The 20,574-nt window shown below is 39.6% G+C and overlaps 1 protein-coding gene across 3 annotated transcripts in view; it reads right to left on the reverse strand.

Moving 5' to 3' along the window:
• The window catches only part of LOC145452783 (coiled-coil and C2 domain-containing protein 2A-like), a 34,694-nt gene continuing 14,120 nt past the window's right edge, over positions 1-20,574 (reverse strand). For 2 of the 3 annotated variants that reach the window (XM_080330929.1, XM_080330928.1), the window contains exons 15-27: positions 17,697-17,973; positions 15,686-15,770; positions 13,059-13,275; positions 11,513-11,676; positions 10,240-10,325; positions 9,447-9,660; positions 8,847-8,876; positions 7,407-7,666; positions 6,195-6,357; positions 4,791-4,940; positions 4,108-4,200; positions 2,794-3,095; positions 1-722 (exon numbers count right to left, since the gene is read on the reverse strand). In XM_080330929.1, coding sequence (XP_080187055.1) covers positions 437-722; positions 2,794-3,095; positions 4,108-4,200; positions 4,791-4,940; positions 6,195-6,357; positions 7,407-7,666; positions 8,847-8,876; positions 9,447-9,660; positions 10,240-10,325; positions 11,513-11,676; positions 13,059-13,275; positions 15,686-15,770; positions 17,697-17,973 — 2,327 coding nt within the window. In that variant the 3' untranslated portion in view covers positions 1-436. The remainder of the gene's footprint in view (positions 723-2,793; positions 3,096-4,107; positions 4,201-4,790; positions 4,941-6,194; positions 6,358-7,406; positions 7,667-8,846; positions 8,877-9,446; positions 9,661-10,239; positions 10,326-11,512; positions 11,677-13,058; positions 13,276-15,685; positions 15,771-17,696; positions 17,974-20,574) is intronic. The other variant, XM_080330930.1, reaches the window with a different exon arrangement.

Below are 20,574 nucleotides of genomic sequence, written 5' to 3' on the forward strand. Positions count from 1 at the left end.
AGTGCTTACAAGACAATTGTATTCCAAAATAAAATTCAACATCAGTTCACAGTTGATGATATCGTTGCACTATAAAACAGCTTAAAAGCATCCACACAGTAGCGCAAATAGCTGATTGGTCGTATCGAACCACATGAAACATGAAGTACAAATATACTCATATTGTGGGTATGAGATATCTGTGTAGTAGAGACCAACACACAGCATTTGCACAAAGTGCAATGAAATAGGTATGGTCAAAGAATACCAAATTATCTTGCAGTCCTGTAGAACTGGCTTTCTATTCTTTGTGGTCGCATAAAAGGTATATATCTGAACTTTCCCCATCGTTCATACTGCCATGAGATCATATGCGGTCAAATTCGAGATACACTACAAAACAAATTGCATTGCAATATAAAATCCGACACAGGTTCACAGTCGGTAATCTCACACTTCAATACGGTCGTCTACTATGGATAGCAGCTAAGTAGACCCACACGCAAAGCACAGAAGCGGGGTACGGGTGCACGTGCACAGCAATCGCAAATTCAATGTCGGTGTCCTGAATCTTATGCACTTCGGTGCTGCGTACTGCTTTCACCACGGCCTCTATGTCCGTGAACGGTATGTCCATCGGAAAACCGATGAAACGCGCGTCGCCAATCAGCTCGCGCAAGCGCTGCACGTGATCGTCCCGCGAATACCTTCGATTGTGATCGCCGCCCGAAGCCGTGCCGTATCTGCAATCGTAACAGCGACAGCTCAAGGTGATTTCTAGTGTCACAAATCATAAATTAGACACGGAAAAAGACATCAGCTACACGCTGGCTTGATTTTCTGGGACGGGAAATTCACGCTCGTCACGCTGGTCAGAAAGGCATTACTTCTACTTCTTCGGAGGACTAACGCACTACTTACCCAAGTGCTTATGTTTTAGAACTACTCCCTTTTCAAAATCCGCAACTTGAACTAGAACTAAAAGTACTCATTTTTCAAAACCCACAACCAGAACTAGAACTAGAACTACTCGTTTGTCAAAATCAGAAACCAGAGGTAGAACTAGAACTACTCGCTTTTCAGAATCAGGAACTAGAACTAGAAATACTCAATTTTCAGAATCCGCAACTAGAACTAGAATCACTCGCTTTTCAAAATCAGAAACTAGAACTACTCAATTTTCAAAATTCGGAACTAGAACTAGAATCACTCGCTTTTCAAAATCAGAAACTAGAACTACTCAATTTTCAAAATTCGGAACTAGAACTAGAATCACTCGCTTTTCAAAATCAGAAACTAGAACTAGAACTAGTCACTTTTCAACATCCACAACTAGAAGTAGGACTACTCATCTTTTTATATCGGCAACTAGAGCTAGAAATACTCAATTTTCAGAATCCGCAACTAGGACTAGAACTACTCGCTTTTCAAAATCCGCAGAACTAGAACTAGAAGTATTCATTTTTCAAAATCCACAACTAGAACTAGAACTAGAACTAGAACTACTCGCTTTTCAAAATCCGCAGAACTAGAACTAGAAGTATTCATTTTTCAAAATCCACAACTAGAACTAGAACTAGAACTACTCGTTTGTCAAGATCAGAAACCAAAGGTAGAACTAGAACTACTTACTTTTCAGAATCAGGAACTAGAACTACTCAATTTTCATAATCCGCAACTGAAACTAGAACTAGAACTACTCGCTTTCCAAAATCAGAAACTAGAACTAGAATTACTCAATTTTCAGAATCCGCAACTAGGACTAGAACTACTCGCTTTTCAAAATCCGCAGAACTAGAACTAGAAGTATTCATTTTTCAAAATCCACAACTAGAACTAGAACTAGAACTACTCGTTTGTCAAGATCAGAAACCAAAGGTAGAACTAGAACTACTTACTTTTCAGAATCAGGAACTAGAACTAGAAATACTCAATTTTCATAATCCGCAACTGAAACTAGAACTAGAACTACTCGCTTTCCAAAATCAGAAACTAGAACTAGAATTACTCAATTTTTAGAATCCACAACTAGAACTAGAACTACTCGTTTGTCAAGATCAGAAACCAAAGGTAGAACTAGAACTACTTACTTTCCAAAATCCGAAACTAGAACTAGAACAACTCTTCAAAATTCGCAACTAGAACTAGAACTACTCAACTTTCAGAATCCGCAACTAGAACTAGAATTACTCGTTTGTCAAGATCAGAAACCAAAGGTAGAACTAGAACTACTCAACTTTCAGAATCCGCAACTAGAACTAGAACTACTCGTTTGTCAAGATCAGAAACCAAAGGTAGAACTAGAACTACTCAACTTTCCAAAATCAGAAACTAGAACTAGAACAACTCTTCAAAATTCGCAACTAGAACTAGAACTACTCAACTTTCAGAATCCGCAACTAGAACTAGAATTACTCTTCAAAATTCGCAACCAGAACTAGAACTACTCAACTTTCAGAATCCGCAACTAGAACTAGAATTACTCTTCAAAATTCGCAACCAGAACTAGAACTACTCAACTTTCAGAATCCGCAACTAGAACTAGAATTACTCTTCAAAATTCGCAACCAGAACTAGAACTACTCAACTTTCAGAATCCGCAACTAGAACTAGAATTACTCTTCAAAATTCGCAACCAGAACTAGAACTACTCAACTTTCAGAATCCGCAACTAGAACTAGAATTACTCTTCAAAATTCGCGACTAGAACTAGAACTACTCAAAAAGCCAGTAGTTATATCACTATCAAGTAACTAAACTGGCAGTTTACACAAGTCCGTTTCCAGACAGCATAAAACACAAACACGGACCCACCGTTCCTTCTCCATCCCTTCCAGACAATGCTTGAGAGCGGACGAGCATGACCGGTTCCACCTAGTGACGTGCCTCGTCCTCCAGCCCATTATCGCGTCCTTCAGCGCTCTCTCGATCTTTTCCTCCAGCCTCTGCACGTAAGCCACCTCCGTGTCAGGGTAGACGAGCGCGTCAGGCTGGACAGAGGACAGGCCCTGGGTGGCGCCGGCCGATTGAAACAGGGGCTTCCAGCCTGGCGCGGCGACGTTGAAGGTCATTCGAGACGGCGCGTCGTGCGTTTGCATGTTGAACCAGATGTTGTCCTGGTGACGAGGAGAATACTTCAATGACTAAGTCATTCCCATTGGCGGAAACATGGATGAAAATGTCCTATTTTATTTTCATTATTTCGTTTTTTATTTTTATTGTTGAGGGGGTGCACCTTATAAATTTTGTTTATTTATGTAAGGGTGGCGACCAACTCTGAAGGCTTCACGGCCCCTCGCCGTCTACTAGCCCACACTGCAATTTTGTCATGAATATTTTTCCCTGTTTACTGGTGTGACAAATAAACATTCTATGAAAAATTTATTTTTTATCATAATTTTTTTTTTTGGGAGGGAGAATTTTGCTATTTTTTTATGTTAATTATTTATTTGTGGAATCAGATATTGGCCTGATAATGGGGAAGACAGCTTTATTGATTTATTTTTCAATTTTTTTCGAGGGAGGAAGCGCGTTTTTATTTTTATTTGGGGGAAGGGAATAGGAATCGGGCATTATATAATTTTGTCTTCGATGGTTTTTCAATTTTTCATTCATTTCATTTTTTTTGGGGGGGAGGGGCAGATTTTTTGAAAATGATATTACATCAGAATGTCTGATTGAAAAACTCCAAAACGTTGTTGCCCCCCTCGTTCCACCCCTTTGTTAGTATGACTCCTGGGAATATAATTTTCTATTAGTAAATATGTACCTGGGACATGAAGATAAATCTAGGTGTGGCACACGCAGATTGAAGACGATTGAATATTGTACTCACATTGAAATAGGACCAAATATTTTAAGCTGACACTCGTCAGTAACTAGTAGAGAATTGGAAAGGACATTGTATATAAACAATCGTATCATTGGAGACAGTATCGCATTCATACAAATTGTGCTTATCTTTACCGGTTTAAGCTTACCAGTTATGATTTGATGTCCAAATATTTCAAGGCCATCGAAGAGTTTTAATATGTATATCGTGTAATGTCAAACATAATTCGGAACGAGGATATTCAGAAATTCGCTCACAGCTACCCAAAAATAAACACACGCTAGGACGCCACAAACCTGGTTTATCAGAGCGTACACATTTTGCAGAGGACACAGGCTGTCCGAGCTCTTGTAATGCTCGCCGTTGCTGGCGTTCCAGAGTAGGAAATCCTGGATTGAAATCGAACATGGTCAATAAACAAAGTAGGTAAGGGTCATGGTTGTAACCAAGTCGCAAGGTCACGAGTCACAAGTCAACTCCACTTTTACAGTTTGACTCGAGTCATTTTCAATTCACCACAGAGTCAAGTCTGAGTTCAAGTCGGTAAGTAGAGGTTCGAGTCCGAGTCATAGTGTTGTGACTCAAGTCCAAGTCTTTGTGGTTCACTGCTCAGCTTCGAGTTCAATATGGTTCAACCCCCTTTTTCCAACTCTGCCCGAGCGATATAGAATGGCTCGCATTCATAATATCGTAATTTTCTTCAGTCCTAACAGATTCTGGCCCTATTTTCCAAGTATCAGAACTGATAGACGAAATACTAATCATGTGGTGACTTGACTATTCTTCGAAGTTACAACAAAATGTCTGTCTTGGCCGTCCTAGTCTCGAGTCTTACGACTTGGTTCGAGTCATGCACAATGGCCCGAGTACAAGTCGAATCAGTATACAAATTGACTCGAGTCGAGTCCTTTTACGCATTTGACTACTTCTACCACATCTGCCTACTTTGACCACCTCTACGTAAAAATGACACACTCACCTGTCCTTGCTTGTGAGTCAAGACGTACGCCGTGTCGCCTTCCGGTATAGCGTTGCCAAGGACGAGAAAGGCTGTTACTCCGACGTGCAAGAAAAAATTCAAGAGCAAAACCGCGTGCTCCTCCTCATCCCCGCACAGCATGCTCATAAACTGAAACAAGCGTCGTACTCGTACTCTAACCGACACAGATAACGATAACGCGGGAGCACCTAATCGGTCCGTGGACATATGAGCACTGAGCAGAGCACGCGACACAATAGCATGCTACTAGAGCATACAAATTAGAATTAGCGTTAGACTTAGATATAGGGTGAGATTAGGTATAGGGATCGGTTTAAGTTGAGGGTAATGGTTACATTTGGATATTCATACGACTCCCACGGGTTCGTCAATCAAGTGTAAGGATTTGCTGGAGGCTAAAACACGCAGTTCACTCATACAGCATAATCATTCATTATTTCAATTCAATTTATTTTTAATAATTTCATCATTCCAATACACTACAAGAATGCGATACAATGAGAAGATAGGAAGGTGTCGATACGACTTGGAGTAGCCTTTGGAATCAGAGACCCACCTGGGCCTAGGCGATGTAAAAAGGAGGCATGCACACTGAATAAAAAGTAAGATGAGATAATATAGAAGGACAGGCGACAAAAAGAGGTGGCATGTGCCAGAAGGCGAGATCGATATGTCAGGTCGTGGTCCGGTAAACTTGATGGCTGACTAGTATTGATTCGAATATCGTCTTTTGGTTTTGTTGTTTTAATACTTGTGTTCTTTCAACACTGTTGATTTTGTGCACCCGTGTTCTGTGTTTCGTTTTTGCGACGAAAATTTGGGGTTTGCCGAAGCCTTGCAGATTAGCGTACGCCGTGTTAGTAAAGATAGGAAATACTGGTTTCCGGGTTAGGGTTAGATTTGGGGCTATAAATACACATTGGGATTGTTCAAAAATAACTTTTGTTCCAGATTCCAGGGATTCACTAATTAAATTGTTAGGTCGTCTCAAAAGACGCTGCGTACCACATTTGGATCGATTCCAACCGGTAGATGTGAAAGCACAGGAGTTTGAAAATTTTGAATTTATTAAAAAAAATTCAAAATATTTTTTTCGCATCTTTCTGTCAACCCCATGAAATTGTTGAGTTGTTTACAAAAACGATGTAAAACAAATTTGACGCAATTCCAACCCGCGGAAGCGAGTTTTTCACTGATAATACTACGATAACCCACAGTCCGAGCTATTTTTGAGAGTCCAAAATTTTCAACTGCAATAACTTCACTTCTACCGATTTCTTTCAATTTAATCAGTGAATTCCCGGAATCCAAAAAAAAAGCTATTTTGGAACAGCCCTAATACACACGACCAAGTGTAGCATGCTAAAATCACTTGCAACCCACCTGATCGCAAGTGCTCCACAGATCGCAAGTTCCGGCGTAGATCACGTTGTCCGATACAAACGGTATCAGCGATACGTAACGAGCTAGTCTTTCTAACGTCTGGAGAGATTGACTTTCACCGCCCGACAGAAGACTGGACGGCGGCGGGATAGGTTTCACGTATCTGTGATATGGCAGTCGTATTGGTCATTTCCAGGGTAACAAAGTGATTCGATTTCGAATCGTAGACTATGGTCGAGTATTTAAGTGTCACTGATGAGTGGGCGATTTTTTTTGATATGTTGAAAAAAGTCAAAATTTTGTCAAAATTGTAGCGTTATGTCAAATACTTGTCAAAATTGTAGCGTTAGGCCAAATTTTTCGCAACCTGCATTTCGTTTGTATCGTAGATGTTTGCACTGTCCGTGAACTTATCATTTGACGTCTTACAGCTTGTAGCCTACTTTATAGGCCTACCGTTGTAGACGGCCCATAGTCTGCTCACTGGGAATCATAAACATTCAAATGAAACAAATGGGTCGACATGGTGTTATGCTCCACGTACCGCGATATCCTAACTGAAGCAAGACCCCATGGGCATTGGTTCTTATATCAAGAAGTGCATGATTAAAAATTGTGATGTAGACAACATTGTCAGAACGCACAATTTCAGTGTTGTCAGCCGACAGCTGCTGCTGTTGAACGTTCTTTCTCCATATCTTTCGTTGTACTGCAACAAATTTTAATAATTTCTACCGTAATAACTACTGGAATTCTTCATAGGTCCAGATTTTGTTAAATGAAGTTTTTTCATGTAAACATTTAAAAGTTTTCAAGTCAAAAAGTCTTTTCGGGCCAAACTACTCCGTAAGGACAGACAGTTCCAACCAGAAATAAAGATAAGTATTACAATTCTAACATTATATGCGAAAACACCTAATTTACATACATGAGGGCAAAATTTTGTTAAAATGAAGTTTTGCAAGGTCAAAAAATCGCCCTTGAGGTAATACGGTGGCTTTTCACACGGTTTTATGACAATTTAACTTTCAAACCTACTTTCCAGAATCCAGGGAAGAGTAAAAAGTAGCAGTTTTCCCACAGGGAAACGGGAAAGTAATCTAAAACATAAACGCTTGAGTATGTCGTGAAAATATCCCAAACCCACTTGAGTAGTGTAAAAATTAGAAGTAATTCCTAAATTCTAGACAAGTGCATATTTAGCCTCCTCACCTGGTGATAAACACGCTCTCCCCTTTAATGTCGATGACGGTGGTCTTGATTTTTCGGTTGGGAAATTTCCTTTTGCATTCCTCCATGAAACGTATCGATTGGTCGATCAGCTTCTGTTCTTCCTGCGTTTCGAACTTTTGCGGCACGGGTTCCAGCTTGCCTAGCTGCGGCTCCAGCGTGACGTAGATCGTCAAATACGAGCCATCTTGCGGTCGAAGGAATTGATTTTGCATCAGTGCGTATGGGTCCGTCGGAGGTTGCTACGATGCAATAAAATAATCGATGACAAAATATAGAAAAAATCCTTTTTTGCACCATGCATTCGATGTGTGTAATTAGAGTCTTTCATATTGAAATGAACCCGAATATCTTCTGCCGACACTCATCATGGGTAATCGTCAGCAACTAGTAGAGAATTGGAAAGAAAATTGTACCATGTACAATTGTGTACTTAAAATAGTGCATTGAGCTTAAGCGATCTCTTCGCCCCGATACTTTGGACTGGAATAGACCAAGAATTAAACATTTTGTCCAAAACCAAATTAGATTAGGGTTTTAGGAAAGAATTCAGACCGAGGATCTGTGAATTCCATTATCTTCGAGGCTAGCAACTCGATTATAATTGCATTACATTATCTACCTCAAGGAATGGATTGTTATGTGAATTCTTGTGGGATCGCACCAGGGCTCCACGGACCCCATTGGGGTAAGAAACACCAAATCAGGGGTTACGAGATGCATTGTGGAACTATCTAAAGTCCAAAATTATTTTGCAAACCAACAAAAAGAGGAATTATTTCCGGGCAGATTTATTCAACTTTGTTCGCGCAATTTCATGTGAATGGCGTTTTTGATTTTATTACAGGTACTATCAGGGGTTGCGTTGAAACTAAATAGGGGGTACGAGAAATAGAACTGAAAGCGAAAACTATTCTAGGCTGTACGATACAACGTGCAACTATCTTCAATTGCCCATCAGATTAGTAACTGTAGCTTTTTCAGGAGAAGATAGTAGTTCAACTAGATATATATAGCATGTACAATATATCTAGCAGCCAAAATACTGTGTAGTAGGGGTATGAAAATGATTTAACATATATCAATCTTTTCGATTTGATATGCAGCTAGTGCTAAGACATGTGATGGTATTAAATTACAGAGGGATAGTCGTTCATGCGAACAGGTAATGAATGTAAACATATCATAAGATGGAATGTATAGTGTACACTTCAAATTAACTGAAGACGAATATAGAAATTGGGTAGTATACGATGCTCAAATGTTAACTTAAACATGATACTACCGATGTACAGAATCATGCAAATTGTTAGTATCAAGCTGTGACAATTACACGATGAATATAAGGCTCAGATTTCATAAGCTCATGAAATATGTGATACATGCAGCGATTTAGCGAGCAAGCTATGTGAAATATTATGCCTGTATATTTTGTTCTTCTTGTCTATCCACCTGAAAAATATCCGTGAAATAATAAAAATACCGTCAGAAATCGTCCATTAAACGAGAAATCGTTACATTAATCTTCATACGGCATAAAACTCGGCACAAGGTGCCGAAGATAGCAAGATTTATATCGATATATCGATTGGACCTTGATAAGACACATTATATATTATATGTTACAATATATTCATATTGAAATAAACCTGAATATTTCGGCTGACACTTGTAAGAGGTAGGCCTAATCGTCAGCAACTAGTAGAGAATTGAAAAGAAGATAGTATATCAACAATCAAATCGCATAAAATTTATTGAGACGAAAGATTTCGCGAAATTTCATGCCGGTGACGTCATATTTTGGTAATACGATTGCTGACACAAAATGTTCCTTCCAATTCATTACTAGTTGCTGACGATTACCCCTGACGAGTGTCAGCGGAAAATATTCGGGTTAATTTCAATATAAATGTATTATTCGATTGTATATTAAAATTCTGTACCTCCAAGAAGCTCTTCATAGACACAATAAACAGAATTCCAACAAAAAAAAGGAAAAATGAACTACTAAACATGTCTTACCGCCTTGTTAGCCGAATATCCCAACATCATCGCTGGTATGTTCAATTTGAAGGTGCCTTCGATTTTTCCTCGCTGGTACAACGTGGAAAACGGAATCTTCAAAGTGCCCAGCCAGTGATTCTGGATGCGGTGGGACACCACGCCGGTGGCTGCCCCCGACGCTTCGCCTACGTTGTGACGATCGCGATTATCCCCCGCCACGTCACTCACAACTCTTAAAAATAAAGTATTGTTGTAAATTTTCATCTTTCCCGAATTAAACTGGAATTAGAACTATAGCTACACATTGTTTTTCCAGATTAGATTAGAATTATAGCGTCGTGTTTTTTTTTACATTAGAAGATAATTAGAATTACTGAATTCGCGAAAACTTGAAAGTTGAATAAGTTAAGTTCATATCAAATTATTGTTTTGTTGAATAATGCATATTTGTAAGTGTGCTATTCATTTTGGCGTCAACGGTTGACGAAATGCATCTATCTATCTCTCTCTCTTTGCTTTGAATTATGACGGTGAATATTTATTCTTTTTTGTTAACTAACCGTCCCTTCCTCATTACTTAAATTCAACACATCCATTCAACAGCATGTATTAACAATGTCACTCACTACTTCCAATTTGAAAAAGAAATCAATGCGCTGCAGAATATGGTTAAAATTTTTGATCCGGCCCGCCAACGTATTTTCTGCTTTTCATTTGGCCGGCGGGGAAAATAATTGCCCACCCTTAATTTAAGGGTGAGTAGCCTAAAAACGTTTGCATTTGGTTGTACGAAGAAAAGAAATTCACCCACTTGTCAAAAACGTGCACAAATAACATGTCGTCCACCGTTTGCATGTTGTCGGGGCTGTAGTCGTTGCTGGGGGCGGAAAACGGCACCTGTCGGAGAGAATTGATCGTAATTACCATCAGATTTTCTATTATTTTCGTTTGCTCAAGACACGTAATGTATGATGCTGTACGTAAGATATAACGACCAAGTACCATCCATCAATATGATATCAGCTCGGCCCAGGGTTGTAATGACCCGACTCGAGTCCGTCTCGAGTCACGATTTTTTGGTGACTCAACTTGACTCGAGTCATTTTTTCAAATACGTAGAATATGTCGACTCGAGTCAATTCGTGTATTGACTCGACTTGTACTCGAGTAGTTGTGCAAGACTCGAACCAAGTCATATGACTCGAGACTAGGATGGCCAAACCGACATTCATTGTACCTTCGAAGAATAGTAAAGTCACCGCATGGTCGGTATTTCGTCGATCAGTCCTGATACTTGGAAAATACGGCCAGAAATTGTTAGGACTGAGGAAAATTACGATATTATGAATGCGAGCCATTCTATATCACTCGAGCAGAGTTGAAAAAGTGGGTGTAACCGACTTGAACTCAAAACTGAACATGAACACAATGACTCGGACACGAGTCACAACATTACGACTCGGACTCGACCTCTACTCACTGACTTGGACTTGACTCGGTTGTGCATTGAAAATGACTCGACTTGACTCGAGTCAAAACAATAAAAGTGAGATAGATCTTGTGGCTCGGAACCTTGTGACTTGGTTACAATCCTGCCTCGACCTACTGGTATTACCAGTACTAGTTTCTGTCTTTCTTCCACAAAGAAATTAACCCCAGTTGCACGTCGTACAAAATAGTTTTGTGTGTCTCGAGCACGGCTATTTCATAATGAGGGTCGATCACTACTACAGAAACGAGGGGGAAAGAGTATTACTATTACTATTACTATTACTCCAGGTGTGAAGAAGTATAATAACTCCAACCAAAATATTATTAGCACAGCAGTCCTTAACAGGCGTTCAAATGAATGGCAGGAGTTCTCCAAGCCAATCTCATGGGTTGTCAGCGGTCAAGACGCACATACAACAAGATGTGAAGTAAATATTCATAATCATTTTATTGTTTTGTGTGCATATCATGTTTCACGGTTTGTTATTTTGTGCTCATTTTGTGCACCAGTATCCTATCGTGGTGTATTAAATTTGAAATGTGCTAAGTGTCTGTCCTTCTGACTCTAGCCGAGTATATAGGCTTTTACATACCACAATTTCTTCGTTCCAGTTGGGATTCGGACCTTCCGCGACGCCCGTGGCTTTCACGTTGCCCTGGAAGCTCACCGAGACAAACGGCGAGAGGTGGATTTGACTCGAGTCTGTCTCGGGCGCGGGCTGGTTGCTGCCTCCGAAAATAGTCTGCGTCAAAGGATCTGAAACGCGAAAAATTCATGCCAGCCAATCGGTCTACGGCTGTTAGGATATAGGCGCTTAAAAACAGATTGCCAACGTGTCTTAATCCAGTGTGGAAATAGGGGTAGTAAGTAACAAACAAAGTATTTCTACTTTTACGGAGTACCGGTCCTCAGTAGGTTTCACTACCAGTAGGTACTACTGCCAAGGTTGTAATGACTCGAGCTGCGATTTTTTGGTGCATTGACTCGACTTGTACTCGAGTCCTTGTGCGTGACTCGAGACTAGGACGGCCAAGACAGACATTTCATTGTAACTTGAACGTATAGTAAAGTCACCACATGATTGGTATTTCGTCAATCAGTCCTGATACTTGAAAAATAGGGCCAGAAACTGTTAAGACTGAGGAAATTTACTATATTATGAATGCGAGCCATTCTACATCACTCTGGCCATGGCCTACTACTGTTTTTAGTAGGCCATGCTCTGGCAGAGTTGAAAAAATGGGTTGAGCCTGATTGACGTGAAAACTGAACAGTGAACATTATTACTTGGGCTCGAACGTGACTTGGCAGTGAATTGAAAATGACTCGACTTGACTTGAGTCAAAATTACAAAAGTGAGATTTGACTTGTGACTCGGAACCTTGCGACTTGGTTACAACCCAGACTACTACCATGCTTTACGCTACCGTACTTCAACTTATAGGCTACTTAACAGCAAAGCCAAGGCTACATATTTTTGACATCGCTTTTTGAGTGAAATTGTCAAACAAGAGGTCGGAATAGCCCCTGTTTCAGTAACACAAAGTAAATGAATGTAGTTTTTGAATGAATTTTTCATATGCCTATATTTGTAACGTATTAGTCATGATGATAGACCCTGCGATTTCCAGTCTCTACTAGTGAAGTGGACACATGAACGTGAATTTTGAAGGAAAATTGAAAACAAAACTGACCGGTTTATGTCGGAATTATATGGTCAAAGTCAAAATTTCCAAAAAATGGACATAAGACTGTTTGGTTTTCCAGCGACGATATATTATAACTTCATTGATATATACAGTAGAGATACATTCAAATTTATATCTGGTTCAATAAGAATACATCTGTTGGAAAGGTTACAAAAAATCCTTGTTATGTGCGTAGGCCTATACAAGACAGGCTGTTGCATGTTACGTCAAAGTTATGCACGCGATTGAGTCAGGTCCGTCGGAAGATGAAATGATACGCAGCGAAGTACGCAAGCAACCTTCTAAAGTTAGATTACACAAGTCAATAACATGACATAATTATTAGCCATGTGTAATAGGTAGCAACGCTGACTAATTTGACCATCTCCGGTCATGGTCAACCAATATTATATTTTAACGGTACATTTAGCTCGGGTATTATGAACTTACTTCCGGTGTTCAGCATTTGCTGCCTGTCGCGAGTGGGCAGATTGTACGCCCGTACGACAGACACCAATATAGTGACGCTGCCTTCCGTCAGATTTTGACTGGACGCCTTCTTGCGCTGCGTTCTCGCCGGTTTCAACGGCCGTCGGGGTTCAACGGTTTTGAGCAGGCTGATGCCGAGAGTGCCAATGTCGGGGACCTGCTCTTCGATGACCATATCCTGGAAAAAGATTTAACGGAGTGTGAGAATTTTCAACTTTTCCAAATGAGATTAGAACTAGAATTACAGCTTCAAAGTTTGGTTCTGAATTATTGCAGAATTAGAATTATAGCTACACAGCTATTTCCAAATTACATTAAAACTAGGATTATAGCGGTACACTTTTTTCAGATTAGAATAGAACAGTGGTTCCCAACGTGGGCGATATCGCTCCTCAGGGGGCGATTCGTCGGTCCAGGGGGGCGAAAATAGCCAAGGGGGCGATAGGGGGGCGAAAACGGACGAATGGGGCGATAGGGGGGCGATGGCGCATTGAAATGGCTATATTGGCGTGGATCCATGACCGTAACTGCCACACCAAAATCCCCAATTGGGATGGGGGCCCGAGTTCGAAGGGGGCCCACAATTTTTTCGTGAATTAACAATAATTATATAGTATTATTTTAAAAATTTAGGCAACTTTTTCAAAAAGTTTCGCAATGCGCGCCATTCCGTATCACATATTTTTTGCTTATTGGATACCCTTCCTCCAAGAAATAATACACATGAGTTATAGAAATGGGCATTGGCGTGAGCCATTGTCACACCATGACGCACGAAGACATATGAAGTTTCAGGCCATGTGACATGGGACTCCGAGAAGTGTGCCAGAACGAGAAAACCTTGGCGGAAAAGGACTGCCTTTATGCTGACCGACTTCGACATATATACGATATACATATATAGTTAATTGTCCATAGGCGCCTGAATGGCTAGCGCCAAATGTTCCTGTCCTGGCAACCAGAACCCCACAAAAAATGCCATCTCGCGGAGAAAAATTAATTGCCAGTGCGGAAATACCAATTTGAAATCTTGTGCGTCTTTTAGTCTGGTACGTATGGGCGATTTGAATATCTTTTGTCATAGCAAACAGGTCACGAAATGTCATTACGTAACAAAGTCATTATACCCACTGGTCCGCCCGAATATGTTCAATTATCATTTACGGGCCCTACATTTTCCAAGACACTTCAATCAGCTTTACCGGTATATCTGAATACATGAGCAGAGAGAGGATATAAAATTGACAGCAATATATATGCAATTCCCGATCATATTGACCGATTCAATCATGAATGATAGAAGTTTTTCGCGCTTCGCGCGAATTAAGCCGGCTAACTAAAGAGTTCAACAATTTGTGCTGAGAAGTAGCGGTAAAGAGGTATCGGGGTGAGTTGTGTCTGAGGGGTGGAGAAATTTGCTTTATCGCCCTATGGAGGGGGTCAAGACGGGGGACGGGGTCTGACGAAGTGCTGTTACGGTCCTTTTGGGAACAAGTCGGAGAAATCACCTTTTTAGTTAGTCAACTCACCAAAATTTAGCTGGAAAAGTGTAATTTCGAGGTCGAGCCTTTTTTCTTAGTCAACTCGCCGGTGACTTCAGTCTGTACGGCCATTTTTCGGTTCTCTATATTTGGGGGGCGATTATCGGTGTGGAGTTTGAAAAGGGGGCGATGAGTCGAAAAAAGGTTGGGAACCACTGGATTAGAACTAGAGTTACGGCTACAAAGTTTGTTCCTGAATTAGTGTAGAATAAGAATTATAGCCACACAGTTATTTCGAAATTAGATTAAAACTAGAATTGTAGCTACAAAGTTTTTTCTAAATTAGTGTAGAATTGGAATTATTGCAGCACGGTTATTTCCACATTGAATTAAGACTAGAATTATAGCTACACAATCATTTCAAAATTATATTGAAATCAAAATAATGGCTACATACTTTTTTCAGATTAGATTAGAACTAGAATTACCGCTACAAAGGTTTTTCTAAATTAGTGTAGAATTAGAATTATTGCAACATAGTTATTTCCAAATTATATTAAAATTAGAATTATAGCTACACACTTTTTTCCGGATAAGATTAGAACTAGAATTACAGCTACAAAGTTTTTTTTTCTGAATCAGTGTAGAATTATAACTAAACCTACATAGGCTACTTTGTTCCGAATTAGAATAAAACTAGAATTACTGAATTTGCGCAAACTTGGACATTGAATAAGTTCTGTAAATAGCAAATCATGGTCGTTCTTATGTGCCAGAGAATGGTAAATGTCTGTACAGCAAGCTTGGCTCGTTTCACACTATACCCCTCTCCTGCAGCATTTACAGGAAAGCCAGAAATTATATTAGAATTAAAATAAGAACATAGAGGCATTTCACAAATTAGATTAAAATTAGATTACCTTTAATTAGCCCAATTTGACAGCTAGAATTAACGAATTGTCAAAGTCTGGCTACATCCTGTCAGTCAGACCGCAGATAGAAAGAGCGAGATTTTCACAATGGAACATGTCCTATAAATTATGATACACCACAATGGTCTCGTGCCTTCACAAAGTACCAGTTCTAGTCTGCAAAAATCAGCGTTACCTGCAACGTGCGGTAATGTTTTGCCGTATAGAATCTTCTCAACACGCTTTCGCGAACTCTCTGACGGAACCGCAACACTTCCAGCCTGAAAGAACGAGTGCATTCATTCATATTTCCAGCGAGTCACAATATAGCTAAAAATTTAAGGAATATAATATGTTAAAATCTAAGAATAAGAACTTAATTGACTTATAGTAATATTACCATCTAATCAAATTTAACCAGGTTGAAAATTAGTCGCGCCCGGTTACACGGAACAAGGGAATTCATGCAGATTTCCATTCACAATACAGCCACAAATATAGAAAATATATCACAAAAGAATGAACGTTATTATTAACATCAATTCGTATTAAGGCAGGTTGAATATTACCGCACCAAGTTGTATAAAACAAGTAACTTCATTTCAATTCCCACGGAGTCACCGTATAGCTACAAATAAAGGGAATAGAAAATCTAACAAGAAAATAATTGAAGAGCTTCTTGGAGGTACAGATCTTTTATATACAATTGAATAGTAGGGGAGAGTGGGTAGGTATGGGCCATTGTTGAGGTGTGGGCCACTGCCATATCTGGTGACTGTGACATCACATATGTTTGTCAAGCTGTGTGATTGTTAGAAAAAGGCTTCAGACTCACCCATGTTACTCACAGCCATGAGATGAGGTCAGCGGAGTTTTTGACTCAGCTAGAGATATATCATTTTTGCGGTCTAAAGTAAATTTATTTGAAAGTATGGAATTTGGGTTTGAGTCCACATATGTGCATGTTTGGATTAGACTTATTTATGGTGTGAAAGCTATAGAAATATGCTATCTATAGAGTGTAGTTTTAATGCGTTGTCAATCTCTTGGATCTTGAAATTATGGTAAGAATCCCCAAGATGGGGTGTTTGAGGTATGGGCCTTTTAGCAGACTGGGGTATGGGCCGGCCCATACCTCAATAGTCTGAGGAATGGGACAGCATAACATATACCTGAAATCAATATTTGATTGATCCTATTAAATATATTTATCTCTAGAATACAGAAGGTGTTGGTCTTATCCCTCCCAAATACAATCACTTGAAAGTAAATCATGAAACCCATAAAAAGGCCAGTTTTCAGAATCAGATCTGAGCTTGGCAATATGAAACGTTAAAGCATGGGACGTATCAAAAAGAGAAGCATGTCGTCAGTACAAAATTGGTAGAGCTACATTAAACAGGTATATGGAAAAACAGGGAATGAGTCTCACATGAAAAAGATTTCGAAATCGTTTTCCAATACTGTCTTTAATGAAGAGGAGAAAAGTTTGTTAGCACAGTATGTCATCATATGCTCAAATATGCATCATGGTTTGTCACTCCCACTTAAATAAGAGATAGAGCTGTGAGATTTGGATTTGATGGGGTAGTTGAGGCGGAAGAAGCATGATTTGATAGTGATTTTAATGTTACATATTTTTAGTTATCTTGTTTCATTATGCGTTATGGCTTACGATCAATACGGGAATTGAAATATATGAAATGTCCACTTCCAGCCCAGCTTTATTTATATCAGTATATACAAATTGTTGGAAACTGTGACAATAGTTGAGGTTTGTAGGATATGAATGGAATTTATTGATTCAATACAGACAGCGGCCCGTACCTCACCACCCCCCGGCCCATACCTCATAGCCTATTTTTTGTTTACAAAAATGATGTATTGTTACAAAATTTGATGTCACTTTCAAATACATGGGTATTTTAGCTTAATTCTATCAGTAATAGTTAGATATATAACTAATGATCGTCTATACCGAAATTTAGGAATATTAGACCAAGTTTGGCCAAGTTATAGCTTTGTAAGATTTGGTGGCCCATACATACCCACTCTCCCCTATATTCATATTGAAATAAAGGGTTAATCCTCAGCAAATAGTAGAGAATTGGAAATAACATTGAATATCAACAAACATATCACATATTATATCATATGTTTTTTGTGCTAATTTAATATTTTGATTTGTTATTATTTTTATTAATTACCTGTGAGCGCTCAAGATGCCGTCCTTGACTTTACGTTCGGCCGCGTCCCCAAGGGAGTCTTTCTCTCTCTGTCTCCGTTCGAACGCCGTAAACGCCGAGTCCATGATCTCGTACTCGTTGGCCGGCACCATGGCCAGGTTACGGAATTCGGCCACGCCTTTCGAGCGGTATTCCAATATCCGCAGGCGTCTCATGTTGGCCAGGTCCTCGTCCGTAATGAAATCAAACTGCTGCTGCAGCTGGTCAAGGCGGAAAAAATCCATGGCAGGCACGAAACCTGACATTCAAAATTGATACGAACATTATTCAAACCCCCCGTTAGGGTTAAAAAAAGACTGAATTGAATATTTATATTTTCAATTAATGTAGTAATGCTATGAACACTGGCGAAATCAATCTTCAAGTTCTGTACCAGGAACCAGCTATTTAATGTATGGAATCACAGCTGCGCCGGTGTGATCAATTCAGTTTGAAGATTGCTTGACAGCTTTTTTGTAAAATTACGTGCTGTCGGCCTTTGAACGCAAAACCCTCAAAAAAGTATATTTGATAAGCTTCTTGGAGGTACAGAACTTCAATATACAATCGAATGGTATATTCATATTGAAATAAACCCGAATATTTTTGGCTGACGCTCGTCAGGGGTAATCGTCAGCAACTAGTAGAGAATCAAAAGAACATCGTATATCAACAATCTTATCACAAAATATGACGTCACCGGCATGAAATGTCGAATACTAGAGCTTTCAATGTACTATTTTCAGATGGTTGCTGACATTTACACCTGACGAGTGTCAGCCGAAAATATTCGGGCTCATTTCAATATGAATATACTATTCAAAAAGGTATAGACTCGTCGGTTTTATTGAACAATATTGCTTCTAAAGTTTGTCGGTATTTACAAATAGAATCGTAGTTTGGCAAAATTATTAGTGAGGAATATTCTTAAGAGAGCTGACCAAGTACAACTGATCCTTACATCTGGGAAAAATCGAGCAACTGAGTGATTCAGTTCTCTGCTCAAGTCGAGTATTCAAGAAACACTCATTATGACTTCATATGAGTATGGACGATGTGGAATGTTTAAAAAATGTACCTTTTCGACTGACAAAAAAGAAAATACCATCAGTTCTAAAGCACATAAGATAATTTGCTATTTTGATCACAAGTTCACAGAAAAGTCATTTTCACTAAAAGTGCTTTGTTTTTTTATCGGGTTGTAATGACTCGCGTCACGATTTTTAGGTGACTAGACTCGAGTGATTTTTTCAAATGCATAAAATTGACTCGACTTGTACTCGAACTAAGTCATATGACTACAGGACGGCCAACGCCAGTGGCGGCTCGTGACAATATCGGGTGGTGGGGCAAGGGCTGCAAGCGACTTTTTATCAAGATGACGTCACAATGGCGTTTTCCAACGTAAACAAGTAACTTAATGATGGTACGGTAACATGAATTTCCCGGCAACAGTGATTTTAACGTATGTGCCACGAGAGGTCCGCCGGTGAGCTGTGACTTGAAGTGTGGTAAGTGCGTAAACGGCGTACGGAACAAAGATTCAACACGGTTCATGTTCGCATTAGACCTGACTAATTATCTGCAGAAATGGAAATGACTAACTCGAGAGATAGCGTAAGCCTAATTGGAAAGGTCAACGAGTTCGGACAGATCGCAATTGTTATTTAATAGATTGGGCCTGTCATATTGAATCCAAAACATCATTCTGAAAAACTAGCAGCCTCGGAAATTCGGTCTCGGTACAGCATAGGAGATTTTGGCCTTGAAACTGGAGACTGTAACACGTCACATACGGCTTTATTACTGTCTATAGGTCTGCTGCGAAATCGCCTTTGGAAAATATATTACCGAATAAATACGTGGATGAAAGCCCTAAACTTAATACACTGTTACATGACATCATCGAGAAGTGGCCTCATGACCCTTTTCGGTATGGTACACTGTCAAAATTAATACGAACAGACTAACACCGAATTTTGCGTAAAATTTACTGAGGAATAGGCTGATCAAGTATAAGTGATCAGCTGTTAGCCGCCATCGAAAACGAAATAGCTATCGCGCTTGACAGGGGGTTGTAAGCAAATGGCTTGAAGGCTACAATTTCACGGTGAAATTGACATTGGAGAATATAATATCAAAGTAAATATTTGAATGCAAACTGAGAATGATATCATCATCTCAGTTAACGTTACCGCAGATACACCGGCTTTTGCGTGACATCCGCAATGCGTTGTAGGCTAAAGTGTCAGATCGGAGCACATCTCTACCATACTCGACCTTGATAACGAAATTACTGCCCTAATCATTGAGTGTCAACCTTGAGACTTGGCACAGCGTTCGATACTAAAATCAAGACATACCGTGCAAAAGCTTATGACGGATCTAGGTAAGGAGCATCGTTAAAATCAATGGAGACCAATACCGGCTTTGCGTGTAATCTGTTAGCGATAAATGAAGAGTCAGCTCTCACTCGAATTAGGAAACGAAATTACCACTAACACAGTTCAGTGACAAACTTAAAACTTGGTACAGCGTTCGATACTAACATTAAGACTTACCGTGCCAAATGTCATAACCGATCTCAATATTGAACATCGTCAAAATCAATGGATACCAATACCGGCTTTTGAGTAAAATCTGTTTGCGATATATGGCGGATCAGCACACACTCAACTTCGGAAACGGAATTACTACCCTAAACGTTGAGTAGAAACCCTGAAACTTGGGGCAGTGTTAAATACCACCATCACGACATGACAAACCAAGTTTCAAGAGTTTTTATGGTGTGAAACACCATCAAAATCGACCTATACCAGCAAAGGTCGACTAAACGCATATGACGGTAACCGAGTTCAGC

Source organism: Botryllus schlosseri, chromosome 12 (genome assembly GCF_051294905.1).
Source record: "Botryllus schlosseri isolate E-star chromosome 12, Bs_hap1, whole genome shotgun sequence".
Classification (NCBI taxonomy): Eukaryota; Metazoa; Chordata; class Ascidiacea; order Stolidobranchia; family Styelidae; genus Botryllus; species Botryllus schlosseri.